Source organism: Numenius arquata, chromosome 2 (assembly GCF_964106895.1).
Source record: "Numenius arquata chromosome 2, bNumArq3.hap1.1, whole genome shotgun sequence".
NCBI classification, from domain to species: Eukaryota; Metazoa; Chordata; class Aves; order Charadriiformes; family Scolopacidae; genus Numenius; species Numenius arquata.
This window is the reverse complement of record NC_133577.1, coordinates 130,844,978-130,858,723: the sequence shown is the minus strand read 5'-3', so window position 1 is coordinate 130,858,723 and position 13,746 is coordinate 130,844,978. Positions and strand designations below refer to the sequence as shown.

At 49.2% G+C, this 13,746-nt stretch overlaps 1 protein-coding gene across 1 annotated transcript in view; it reads right to left on the bottom strand.

Annotated features, from left to right (window-relative positions):
• The window catches only part of LOC141478773 (uncharacterized), a 108,029-nt gene that overhangs the window by 27,417 nt on the left and 66,866 nt on the right, over positions 1-13,746 (bottom strand). Inside the window, exons 58-72 of the mRNA XM_074167760.1 lie at positions 12,885-12,920; positions 12,718-12,762; positions 12,080-12,124; positions 11,171-11,206; positions 10,814-10,849; positions 10,228-10,287; positions 9,527-9,652; positions 8,722-8,793; positions 8,506-8,541; positions 8,143-8,202; positions 6,281-6,325; positions 4,902-4,937; positions 3,320-3,355; positions 653-709; positions 403-474 (exon numbers count right to left, since the gene is read on the bottom strand). Coding sequence (XP_074023861.1) covers positions 403-474; positions 653-709; positions 3,320-3,355; positions 4,902-4,937; positions 6,281-6,325; positions 8,143-8,202; positions 8,506-8,541; positions 8,722-8,793; positions 9,527-9,652; positions 10,228-10,287; positions 10,814-10,849; positions 11,171-11,206; positions 12,080-12,124; positions 12,718-12,762; positions 12,885-12,920 — 798 coding nt within the window. The remainder of the gene's footprint in view (positions 1-402; positions 475-652; positions 710-3,319; positions 3,356-4,901; positions 4,938-6,280; positions 6,326-8,142; positions 8,203-8,505; positions 8,542-8,721; positions 8,794-9,526; positions 9,653-10,227; positions 10,288-10,813; positions 10,850-11,170; positions 11,207-12,079; positions 12,125-12,717; positions 12,763-12,884; positions 12,921-13,746) is intronic.

Here is a 13,746-nt window from a genome sequence, read left to right as displayed (position 1 = left end):
AATCTACCCTTTCCCAGTTTAAAATCATTACCCCTTGTCCTATTGCTTCACTCTGTGATCAAGAGTCCCTCCCCAGCTTTCCTGTAGGCTTCTTTGAAGAACTGGAAGGGGCTCTAAGGTCTCCCCGGAGCCTTCTCTTCTCCATCTCCTCTTACCCTGTACTGAAGACATGGTCCCAAAATTACAGACTTGACACTTGCTAAAAACTGGATGTGTATCTCGTTCCCAAGCCCCAGCCCAGCATCCTCTTCTCCCTTTCTGTGGTAAGAGCTGGGCAAGTGTGTTCTTGCACCACATTCTCCAGCAGGTACGTAGGAAGGGAGGATGCAGAGATATCGATCACTTCCTCATGCAACCAGTGACCTTTTGCTGCCTCTCTTAGTCACATTGAGAGGTTCATACCTTTTCTCCTACAGGCCCATCCTCTCCCTTCTCGCCTTTGTCCCCGTCAAAACCTGGCAGGCCCCGTTCACCCTGAAAGGTAAGACAGCAATTAGTGGAAGGTGTCTCTCTCCTGGAAGGACCCAGCTCTCAGCCATTGGCTCTGGAGCAAAGTCCTGGTTCTCAGTGCTTATCCCAAGCTGTGCTTGGTGTTGAGGCCACCAACAGTGGGAAAGGGACAGCTTAATTCATCAGTAAGAGTTAAACTTACGGGATCTCCTTTACTGCCTTTATAGCCCTGGGGTCCAAATACAGTCATGGGCTCACCCTGGAGAAAGGAGACAGAGAGAGATGTAGACACCTGGTGACAGATGAACTCATGCGTCCCATCGGATGGAACTACACTTGTTATGATGAGCAAAATGGTAAGTCACAAAACTACAATGAAGGTAAACATTTCCCAAACTGTGGTGCATATGCTGGGGAAGGCACAAATCCTCCACAGCACAACATTAATTGTTAAGGTCCTTAACTAAAAGCTGGGTAATGAACAAGCACAGAAAACTTCAAGAAGTCCCGAGGTTTGACAGTGATCTCTTGCTCCAAAAAATGTGGGGCCCACTGGCATTACCCCAGTGAAGATGGCATGGCTGGAAATGGAGCTGTGCACGGCATGACCCTGAGGTTCAACTCCTGATCCGAGGTTGTCAGTGGTGGGACTGGTTCATATCTGACATGGTGGCTTGGCTCCTTCGTTACTGTATGTCACTCAGGATGCCAAGGTTTGATCTCTTCCCAGGTGTGGGAGATGGCCATAGGCAGGATGGTGAACGGGTCTACTCATGGTGTCCTGATTTATGGACACAGAGTTGGAGCTAAAGGAAGGGGAGAGGCACTTAGGGCACCCTTCAAAGGTAGTTTTTGGAGGGTCAGACCCCCAAAGTGTCCTCCCGAGAGAGCCAGTAGCTACAGGCATGCAGTAACCCCACGGACACATCCGTGCCAAGTCTACTTATCAGCTCAGCAGCTGAGGAGGGACATTTTGCTCCTTAGAGACTGAAGAAGCTGCAACAAGGCTATTCCCATGCAAGCAATGGCTCTGCTCTGGTTGCGTCTCCAAAGCAGTGATGCTGTCCACAGTTCAGAGGGAGGAGGGCTGAAATGACCTTCTAACGGGCAATTGTAGCCACTTGAGAAGGACTTCCTTTACACCAGCTCTTTTCAGTTCAGGGTGCCTTGCTGCTGGAGTCTTAATAACCACACACCAATCAATATTCCCCAAACTTTGACAATCTTTTGCAGTTTATCCAATCGTCACCATAGGACCATGATCAAATTCTGGCTTAATACAGGTTCCCGCTTCCCTGCTCTGGAGGGTCTCTAATGGAGACAGGATGGGACTCAATCAATTTTGGGGACAAAAGGGAGAATAAAGATCCCGTGGTTCGATCCAATACATAGCACAGGCCCTGGGATCCACACAGTTACTCCTGTACTGACCAAGGGAGAGTTAGAAAGAAAGTTAAGCTGCAATCATGTGGAACAAACCCAAGCCAATTATCCCCCCGCCTCCTGTTTTATCTCGCACTCTACCTTATATTTTATTAAGGTATTCTTTGGAAAATGCATTACACATTCCTTCAGCTTGGAAAGTGTTTTAGGGCCTCTTCACAAAGCAGATTAAGAATTGATTTGTCTCTGGAGCGAGTCCCCTTTGAAAGTAGCTTCCTCGGAGACAAATCGGCCTTAATCATTTAATACTGCATGACTCAAAGGCAGAATCGTCATGTAGGTTTTCTAAAACTCATTTTCTAACAAGCCATTTCAGCCAGGAAGGAAGTTAACAAAACACTGGGCAGAAGTTCAGCATTTTCTGCGCATTTTCCAGAAGCGCCTGGGGAGTTATTTTCCCATTACCTGCTATGAGCCAGCTCGGGCTTTTTAAGATTGCAGTACGCTTTGGGGTGAGCTGGTTACACCAAAATCAGTGGAAATTTTCTTCCTCCCTTAATTCACAGGAGGCATTTTTGTGCCCCAGCAAATACTTGCCAAAATGACTTTTTTTGTTGTCTTGTAGGATCCCGTCAAAACTATCACACAAGCTCAACCCAGAGCTGTGTGTCCAGTGCTCTGGGCATCTATGTGTTGTCTTCCACAACCTACATGGGTGTACAATATAGAGAGGATGGATCCAGGCTCTTCTTGGAGGCACACAGTGAAAGGACAAGTTGCAACAAGGGAAACTCCTGTTAGACAGAAGGAAAAACTTCTTCACCCTGGGGGTGGCCAGATGCTTGAGCAGGGACACGGAGAAGCACACATGAGGCCCTGAGCCTCAGTTCCTGAAGATTTCATTGGCAAGGGGATCTTGATCCAGGCAGATGGCTGGCACTGCACACAACACCAGGTATTGAAGGTAGGATTTAAAGTTCTCTTTGCTGAAAGGCATTTGCACCCCATCATCTGGGATCACAGAATGATATGGGGTTGGAAGGGACCTCTGGAGATCATCTAGTCCAACCCCTTGCCAGAACAGGGTCACCCAGAGCAGGTTGCAGAGGAACGTGTCCAGGGGGGTTTGATTGTCTCCAGAGAAGGAGACTCCACCACCTCTCTGGGCAGCCTGTTCCAGTGCTCTGCCACCCTCACAGGAAAGAAGTTCCTCCTCATGTTGAGATGGAACTTTCTATTTCAAGTTTGTACCCCTTGCTCAGTGCTCCCTGCTGGGTGGTTTGTGCTCACCCACGTGTAACGAGACAAATCCTATAAAATCACTAAGACCCCAGATATTGGAAAACACATATAAATATTTTCTACCATTTATGCCTCTATCACTGACTCATTTAAATAACTGTTCATCTGCTCACTGGTAACTATAAAATCCTGAAAGTCTTTTATCCTGTCTGCCTCAGAAAGTCACAATCTGGAATTTCCTTACTCTTTCTCCTTTGGGTCCCAGAAGTCCCCGATCACCCTGAACACAGGAAAGGAAAAAAAAACCACAGTGAGTGATTCCCTTTTTTCTCACCCTTCTTGTGTTGCTCACTCCACTCATTTGCATGCCAAGCCACTAAGATCTATCACAGCTGGAAGTCAGTTCCTCTGGGCACTCTGCAAAATGAGTAGCTTCCCACAAGAGATTGTACACTAGAATTTATTGCATTGACCAAAAAAAATAGAGACCCAGAGGACTGAAATGGTTTGTCTGACTCCACGATCAGCACATCCATGATGTGGAGCTATTACTGGATGATTTTGACCTCCCAACGGGATGTAGCATCTCCACAGTGCAGAGATGTGCCTACGCTACATCTAGGGTGGGAAGGAAACCTATAGAATACAAGATTTCCCAAATTTCAACCTCAAATCTGGCATGCTTTACTGAGAGTGTATGAAATGTTAGCTGTTCCTGAAAGTTGTTTACAATGGGCATGGGACTTGAGGCTGAAGGACCCATTCCTGATGGCATAGAATCATAGAATGGTTTGGGTTGGAAGGGACCTTAAAGATCATCTTGTTCCAACCCCCTGCCATGGGCAGGGACACCTCCCACCAGAGCAGGTTGCTCAAAGCCCCGTCCAGCCTGGCCTTGAACCCCTCCAGGGATGGGGCAGCCACAGCTTCTCTGGGCAACCCGTTCCAGTGCTTCACCACCCTCACAGGAAAGAATTTCTTCCTAAGATCTCATCTCAATCTCCCCTCTTTCAGTTTAAAACCATTACTCTACATCCTATCACTACATGCCCTTGTAAAAAGTGCCTTTCTGACTTTCTTGTAGGACCCCTTTAGATACTGGAAAGCTGCTACAAGGTGTCCCTGGAGCCTTCTCTTCTCCAGGCTGAACAACTCTTAACCTTCTCCAGTGCTCAAGACTGTGTGGTGACAGCAGGAGAATGGCAGCAGAAGGACCGGGAGGTGACAGGAGAGCAGAGACAGGATTTAAAGCTGCACTTGAATGGCTTCTGAGTGGCAGAGCTGTATGTGGATCCCTCCCCCGGTGTCCCGTTTCCACCCCTGAGATCTGGGACAAAATCTGCTCTTCTCAGTAGTACACTTTCCAAGGGTCGCAAGTGGGATGTAGCAGAAGACTGAGGGGACTCCTGCTCACTGACACAAATTAAAGGGTATGTGTCTCCTGGTGGGCAGTCATTGTCCTGCTGATGTTGTAGGACATCTGCTCTCTTGCTGTCATCCCCCCAACCCTGCGCATTTGGGGATCAACCAGAGCATACTAGGGGTCTCCTTCTATCCAAACTCCCAAATTTTCTTCCAAGTAGAACTAGGCATGAATAAAGACTGTGCACCTTTATCACAGGCCAGCCATTACAGGGGGCTGCTAATTCCACTTCACACTTCCACACACTGATTGAGGTCCCCTCCCAGTCCACCCCCAGAAGATGCTGGGATTATTCCCACTGTTTTAACAGAAGCATCAGCAGCGTGGGCTGATGCAGAGAAAGGCTCCCCACAATGATGCCTTCCTCCACAGGCTCTGTGTAGATAAGATTACTGTTGCTTACTCTTTCGCCTTTCACACCCGGGAAGCCTTTTAGACCCTGCAAGAACATAAAACAACAAGTGAAGATAAATACCAGACTGGGGAAGGTGTTAGGAAAGAGCATCCTCCACTTGAACACAGAGGTGCCTCCAAGGATGAGGTCCAGCTCACAGAAGCTGCTGGTGGGACCAGCACAGAAGCCTCTACTCTCCTTTCCTTGCTCCCAAGAGCAATTTGAGAAGTGAATCACAGGGGTGCAAAGAGAAAATTTAGCCTTAAGCTTCTGCCCACCCATTGGGTCTCGGGCACAACTCAGGATCTCTTGGCAGATTTATAAATTTAACAACCTCCCCCACTTTGTAAGCCATGTACTGTGCTTTTTGTACCCTTAACATTAATGAGATGCAGACCCCACCTCTTAGAGACCATAGGGGAAGGGTTTCTCCCAGAGAGCTTCTCCTAGATGAGAGTTATGGGATCCCAGGTGTCCTCCAGGGAAGGTGGAAGCCCCTTGAGACAGAGTTAGGATGGGAACCACACCTGGTGAGCTGAAAAGCCATGGTGGCCACCCCAGATGCAAATCGTTTGCAAAACCAGGGACCGGTGACCTCTCATCAATATGCAGAGAGCTGGCACCTTCCACCTGCAGAACTGGCAGCTCATCACAGGGGTGAGCATGGGCAGGATGGATGGGGAAGAGACAGAGCACTGACATTTCCCAAAGGCCACAAAACCTGGGTTTTTCCATCCCCCTGTGCCCTGCGCTGGTGCTCTGACCACTGGGACACATCACCTTGCAAGCCCTTGTGGTGTAAAGGCCAGTCTTGCCGAGAATGAGCCCTTCAGGAATGAGATCCCAGGGTGAAACCTGGTACTACAACGACCCTTGGCCTTCTGAAGAACTTCATAAAGGCCCATCCTGCTCGTAATAACAGATTAATTCCATTACAGGTAACAGCCTAATAAATAAAAAGGTGTTTGTCGAAATGCCGGCTGTGATCTGTGTCTCCTCTGACTCAGTCCCCTATCAATGAAAAGGGAATTTAACAACAGAACAAGACCCTGAAATTGCTGCAGGCAAGCAGACCTGACAAAGAAGAATGGAGAGGGAGTGATATTTTGGGAGGACTTCAAAAGCAGCCCGTAGATGAGTCAGCCAAAGGGACAAGAGCGTAAAGCAATTGTGCTCTGCATGACACCTTGTGTCTCACGGCCGCCTGCAGGATTTACATTCACTCATGCCAACACAACATCAGAATTCGGGTTCCCAAAGTCTCTATTTCCAACTGAAAGCATCAACCGATTTTAGATTTTTTTCCTTGCTCTTGGGGATTTTGCCAGCCCGGGGCCCACTGTTGTCCATGCTGTAAAATCAGCCCTTGTTACTATTTTAACACTCACCGTCATGCCAGTGGGGCCACGGACTCCTACGATGCCCTCGTCACCCTGTTGGAATGGAGAGGGGGTGGTGATGGTCATCACTAAAGACAATTGCACCATGCACAGTCCCAACTCTGCAAATCATCCCTCTGGGGACACCAGGAATTGCTCAGCATGCAGAAGCCCACATCCTCCAAGGACTTGTCCAACCTCTCCACTTATACCTTCATCAGGATTAGGTGCCTTAATGTTCCTATTGATCTGGATCAAAGAGCCTAAAGGGCTTGAGATAAACCACAAGTCACTGCAGGTAGACACTGCAATGTTTAGAGAATAGTGCTTTGGTCAGTTTGAAGCTTCAAGCTTCAGCTTCTCCTCAGTCTCTGAGAGAAACGGGCATTTGAAAGATGATCTGCACCTGATTTAGCATGATATACATCACTCCCAGAAGGTGCCTCTTCCTATTTGTTGGTACAGAGATGCCTTGGTAGGACTAGTTCAGAAGAAGCCATCTGAGGCTTCTGAATGACCTGGTGTGCCCTCCCCAAGACTACTTGCATCTGACAAAGGGACGTGCAACAGAGGTCTGAGATGTTCCTGGGACAGAGAGTTTTCTTCTCCCTGAACATGATTTCAGCAGGACTCACCACAATAAATAAGGCAGCCAGGAATTCACCTGGAACTCATACCACTGACTTTCAGAAGGAAGAGGCCACCAGTCAACTGCTCAACAGTAACTTGTGCCTTTGGAGACCAATGTGAGGCTTATCTTCACTCCCAGCTGTGGCTTCCAGAGGCTGCAGACCTTGTTCTGAGCCTCCCTTTAAGCATGCTGTTGGCTCCTTATAAACCTTGCTATGAGGGACAGACGTGCTGGTGGGTCTATGAAGTCCTTGTATGACCTCCTTTGGTAGATCCTACAAGACCTACCTGTCTTTAAGATGCCTAGGCTTAGGCATTGTCCTATGAGGCCAAATTTAGATCTCTCATTTAAAGCCAATATAATTTGAGGTTCTGTGATTCACTTTAGATTTATGCTGGAGTCAGAAGAGCAGAAACATTATTTCATCATTTCCTTCAGATAATGAAGCTTGAGCAAGGTTTACCCCAGACCTTTCACAGCTGTTGACATTCTCATTAAGTGTTTTGTCTCAGGGGCCTCATCAAACAGTTCTGCTGGCAGATGGGGAGTTTGTCTAAATGGATTGCAGCATAAAATCAGTTTATTCGTGGAACAGCCACAGAAGGAGCAAATTGAAACATGGCCTCTGATTACAACTCAAGAGAGTATCCCTGGGGTCTTTGCCAGGAGGAGACCAAAAACTTCTCAGCAGCATGAGGAAAAGTGAACGTTGCTGCCCCAAGGATGATGGGGGCTGGTTGCCCTCTGCCAGGACAACAGGAGGGAAGAAAGGAACGAGGATAAAAAAAGCTGGAGGCAGATTTCTGAAGGAACGAGCTTGCAGGTAGCATTCCCAAAGCATACAAAACTGAGGAGATTCCTCACCAAGCTGCTAGGATCAAAATGTGCAGGTGTAGGGGGTGTAGATGTTGCCTTCAACACTCCCATCTAGCCAGTGAGAGCACAGTCGGTGAAGCGGGATTCACTTGGCTACGCAGTTGGCCAGTGCAACCTGGTTGTCTAATTATGAAGGAGATGCTAATTGCAACCTGTGGACAGATTCTGGTCAGTGCCAGTGCTAGCTAGGCATAGGAGTGTCCATCACCTCCAAATCTGGCTGGTGAAAAAATAAGGAGGGCTCTGAAATCAGCCCTTTAGGCATCTTCTAAGAGCGGTGAGTGGGAGGTGATGGTATAAAGTTGCCTCCAAAAGAGGTTACACTGCAGGAAGCCAAGCCAGGAACATTTATGGCGGGACCTACCCGAGGGCCAGGCAGTCCACGAGGACCTCTTGGGCCAGCTGCTCCAACGCCGATTTCTCCCTGAAGAACAGAGAACCCCAGAGGTCTCACTGGAGCAAGGACACCACGTCACATGATTGCTGATGTGTGTGGTCATGATTTAAAAGTCACAGAAAGAGTCAGGAAACTCACTTCCATTGACTTTCTGCTGCTCTCTCTGGAGGATGCTCCAGAAACCATGGGGAAGAAGGGCATGAGGGTGAAAGAGGGATGAAGTTGCTGGATTGGGTCAGGGATAAGGAGCCCAGGGGAGGGCAGTGGGCTGTCCCATTCCCACTCCAGGATCTCAGCTACTTGTGGCCTGCCTGGCAGGTTGACACTGACCTTGTTGCCTTTGGGTCCAGGTGTCCCAGAAATCCCCTGTAGGGCAAGGAAAACAAAATAGAAGGGCGGACTTTGCCTAGCACATCCTCAATGCCCTCCTGTCCCAGTGCTCCAAGAGGGTGAAAGCACACCCAGCCCAGGTACCAGGCCCTCAACCTCTCTCCACAGCCATCCCTCTGCTGCTCAAAAGACACTGGGGCGATGTACAAAAGTCACCTCTTTTCCTGGGGATCCTGATGGTCCTGAGGGTCCAGCAAATCCATTCCTTCCTCTCTTCCCACGCTCTCCCTTGAAAAAAAAATCCTTTAAGGAGGAGAACACCCTGATGAAAATGTCCTGCTTTTCCCCACCAAGGCAGAAAGCAGGAGGTGGTGGCCCTAGGTGGTCCCTGCACTGGCTGCAAGCAGGAGGAATAGCCATTGGGGTGCTCCCCATGTGGGCCTCTTCTCGTTGAGGAGAAGGGACTCCAGCTACACCAAGATCCTGAATTTAGGCACATTGCTGTCCCCCACCCCACTGCCAGCTAAGCCTCCATGTCCTTGCAACAAGACTTACGAATAGCTCCCTCTGTTCCTGGAGGCTAAGGACCCCAAAACCCTTTGTTCACATCCCCTGTGCTATCCCAACCCCTTTTCTTCCCAGTCACTTCATCAAGTCATGTCACTAAATTTAAAGAACAACAGGTCCCCACCTTGCTTGGAGCTCCACTGCTTTTTTTTTTTTTTTTTTTTTTTTTCCCAACTTGAAGGACATCTCCCTGCACAAAACCTTTTGGCCTGTTTTCTTCCCCAGCTACATCAGTTGGTCTAATAAAAGCCAGTATCTCTTCTCTTGCAACCAGGCTTTGTTCCTCCTCCTCTTCACTGCCTATATATAGGCTCAAGGTCTGGAGACCTGCATAGGTGGGGTCTTGACCCACAGCAGACACCTGCTGTAGACAGTCTCAGTAGGACCATTGTTGTTCTCACACCTTGAGGTGGCTAACACAACACATGCAGTCCCCTCACCACACACCACCTACCTTCTGTCCTGGCATCCCAGGCAGACCTGGAGCCCCTCTGTCCCCCTGCGATCCGGGGGTGCCAGCATTGCCACGAATTCCCTGGACTCCCTGAGCTCCTGGAGGGCCTGGGGCCCCTGGCTCACCCTGTTGAGCGAATCACAAGGAATTTGGCTCTTAGGTGGGATTAACTGTCTGTCATCCCCCCAAAGGTTCTGGAGAAAGCCTGGGGTGTATCCTTGAAGTGACATCATGAGTACACAGAATTGGGGCCACCCCCTCCAGCCCAAGTCCATAAGAGACACCCTCGGGCTGCAGAAAGGGCTGTACCATGGCTTTCTAAGTGAGGAGCCCTTACCTGGAGACCTTCAGAGCTCTGCAGTGAATTCAAACCCCGCAGATCTGCAATGGCCCAAGGCATTGCGGAAATGCATCTCTGCTGAGACCACAATTCCCTGTATTTTTTTCACAGCCACATTTATCCTCTGGACCCCGCGTGCTTTGAAATGGCCTTTTGGAGGACACAGAGCACTGCCTCTGTCCCATACCCACATGATGGTGTCCCTGCCTTCGTGGGCTGGGACTGGTTTTGGTGCTTTATCCTTGAAGTCCCAGCCAGCTCTGTGCTCCACACCCAGTGGTGGAAAGATCAGTAAAGACTACAAAGAGCAAGACGCAGAGAAAACAAGTGAGGTCCTATCTAGAAGAGAAGAAAGGCTTACCTTAAATCCAGGTGGCCCAGCCTGACCAACAGGGCCTCTGAACCCAATTCCTGGTTCTCCCTGTGAAGAGAAGGTCAGGAAAAATCAAGATCACTGCTTCCACTGTGGGCCCATAAAAATGAGAGCTTGCTTCATGCTGCTCCTTGGACACCCAGCTGAAGTCCTTCAGAGCTGATCCTACATTTAGGGTTTCTACAGAGCTCTCATAAGATCTCCTCTAGGTGGTGGGAAGTCTTATCTGACCTGGGGAGACAAAGCTGCTGAGAGCATTTAAATAACTTTAGAAGAGAGGGAGTTTAGTTGCAGGAGATGGTGTCAGAGGACTCATATATTCTGACATTACTCATTTATAAGGTGGGTGTCCTGTCGATGTGAGCCATCTGGAGTTCCTTCCTAGTCAACAGAGAGACGCTGGGTCCTCAACAAGTGACTGGCCACACTGAGCCCATATCTCAGGAGGTTACCTGGACACTTCCACCCGAGATGGAGAGGTTAGATATGGCAAAAGGAGAAGGGAGAGCAGGAGGCAAGCTCTCACAGTGTAAGAAGAGACCCCCCTGACTGTGGTACCAATGCTGTTCTTTACCTTTTGACCATTTTCACCTCTGTCTCCTTTGGTGCCCTGTGAAATAAAGAGAGAGTTACCAAGCCTGTGCAAGAGATCAATGTAAAATACCATCACAGCGCAACCCTGAGCAAGAGCAAAGGTTTCCAGTTGTGCTCATGGCCTGTGGCAAAATGGAGCAACTGGCCCTTCTGTCCTCCACCTCTTTTCCCCAGAGGAGGCGGGCAGTGGCTGCGTGACCGGGGAAGAGCCAAATGCCCTAACACAGAGCCACACCACTCCCAGGACTTTCCCACGGCAATCTCCAGCGCTGGATTTGGGCCACTTAGCTGGTAACGCCATCCTGCTCCAGCTGCTGATACCGACTCCACAGCTCACCTTTTCTCCAGGTTTCCCCATCTCCCCAGGCTGCCCCTGCAAGAAAAAAAGCCGTCCACCTTCCAGCCACCTCTTCTTCCTCATGCCCGTGTCCCCAGAATGCTGCACCCCACACGGGCTGTATAAACCCTCGCCCATGCGAAGTACCCCTTCCCCACCAGGCTGTGCCTTTTAACAACCACCTTGCCTTGTCTGCCTTTCTCCTGAATATCTGGGTCCCATCACCTTGGATCTGCCACTTGGTGCCTATAAACCTTTGCTGCCAAAAGTGTTGGTGAAACGGTGTTTTGTGCAGCCCTTCCTCCATCCCCGTCCTCGTGCCAGGGCTGGCTTTTGTCTGTCTGTCACCTGGTTCAGTTCACTGATCCAGCAGATGATGAACATCAGGAAACCTCCCTGAATTTTTGCATTTACTCCTGAGTGCATGGCAGATGCATCTTAGAATCATAGGATGGTTTGGGTTGGAAGGAAGATCGTCCAGTTCCAAACCCCCGGCCCTGGGCAGGGACACCTCCCACCAGACCAGGTTGCTCCAAGCCTCATCCAACCTGGCCTTGAACCCCTCCAGGGATGGGGCAGCCACAGCTTCTCTGGGCAACCTGGGCCAGGGTCTCACCACCCTCAGAGTAAAAATTTCTTCCCAATATCTCACCTAAACCTCCCCTCTTTCAGTTTAAAACCATTACCCCTCGTCCTATCGCTATACTCCCTCATAAAGAGTCCCTCCCCACCTCTCCTGTAGGCCCCAAATTCTTAGCAAACCCCATTTACATCATCACAGTCTCCCATAGACCCTGAATGTCCTCTCCACCAGCACGTCCCCAGTTGCCTCTCCCCTTCCAGACCCTCTTAGCTCAGAGAGCCTTCTTCTGGTTTCAGAGGCTCAGACCAGAAGAGCAATATCACTACCTTTTCTCCTTTGTCTCCACGGACTCCCGGAGCTCCCATTTCTCCCTGGAAAACAACAGGCAACCCCTTCAATTGCAAACATGCATCGCCACAAGGAATTTTTCCTTCCCTCTTTGGACCAGGTGGGTGCTGCCTTCATTCCTGCATTAACTTCTGGCAAACATCTATGGAGGAACCCCTCATTTCCACCACTCGCGTTCCCAGACCAGACTGGGGATGTCCCTAACCCCATCCCTCCTATCTTGTGCAGTGGAAATGCAGAGAGAAGAAACACAAATTGCAGAGTAAGGGCGAAATATGAGTGGTAAACTGAGGGTCTCCCTGCCCCAGGACACAGCAGATGTAAAAGGATGCCACGGGTTTGAGTGAGACAGGAGACTTCCACAGAGGAGAAAACTATTGAGGATCCCAAAACCACAAAACCCTTGCTTGGATCATCTGCAAAAAGTTCAAGCCTGGAATCTCTGCTCATTACCAATGGCAAAAATTGTTGATTACTGCCTCTTGAACCTACTGGCTTGGCCAGTTTTCACCTGTGATTCCTCAGCCTCCGAATGAGACTACGCTGGGAGATGGATCACTGTCCTGGTTCCCCCCAGGTGCCATCAGGCATCTGCATCTGAAACAAAACCACTGACCTTTTGGCCATGGGATGGTGTATCTGGTGGACCAGCTTCCTCCTTCTATAATAAAAAAAAAAAAAAGCATGTATGGAGTGGGGCTGGGATGCAGCTGGGAGGCTGGAACCAGCTCCACCCTCCCCTCACGCAGGTGCCATAAGAGGCGGACAACATGAATGCTGTACCTTTATTCTCCTTGGGTGATGAGGGCCTGGATATGCCTTGAATTGAAAAAGAAAAGAGGAAAGTGTGAGAGCAATTGGAGAAGCTTTTCACCCTTGAGCCATGGAAAAGACATCTCTGAGATGTTAGACAGCAAGTGAGGAGGCTGGAGGCATCTCATGGGGAAGTCATGTGTCACCAGGGATGACAAGAATCTCCTTGAAGGGCTCCTGGTTGGATATGGGGTGGCCTCCAGGCTCCTTCTGATCTGCTCCAGCCCAGATGGGACATCTTAGAGTTGGTGCTGCCCATTGCATATGGGCTGCCAGGGTTCGTGAACCAAGAGATGGTTCTTGAACCAAGAGGACTCAGAACTGGGCTTTTGGCAAAAGCAGAGATGTCCCACCTTAACCCTTTATAGAGAGCTGTGAGAAGAGTCATGTTTTCTCATGGTGTGAATGAGCTCAGCCCAGTGCTGCCATCCCTCCTGGGAACACAGGGCGAGGGTCACTCACCACTTTCAAAGAAATTAATTCAAACTTAGGAGGAAACCTGTTGTTCAGAATTTTTCACCCTTAACTCATGGAAATAGGTCTTTCTCTCTTAAATTTTGTCAAAATAACTCTTTGCACTTTCCATTTCTGGCATATTGTGTTAAAGTCGGCAGTGTAATTGTGCAGGTACGTCAGAGATGTTTGTGTTTATAAACACACACAGATATTTACACATTTACACACACATACAAATATCATCTATACTCTCAGGACACAAAACACCCCTCAGTTACGCTGCTTTCCCCACGAACCAGGTTATTATGTTCCCTCATTGATTAAGCCTGATTTTCCCCACTTCTGTTTTCCAAGCAGCACATTTCCCTTGCCAGAT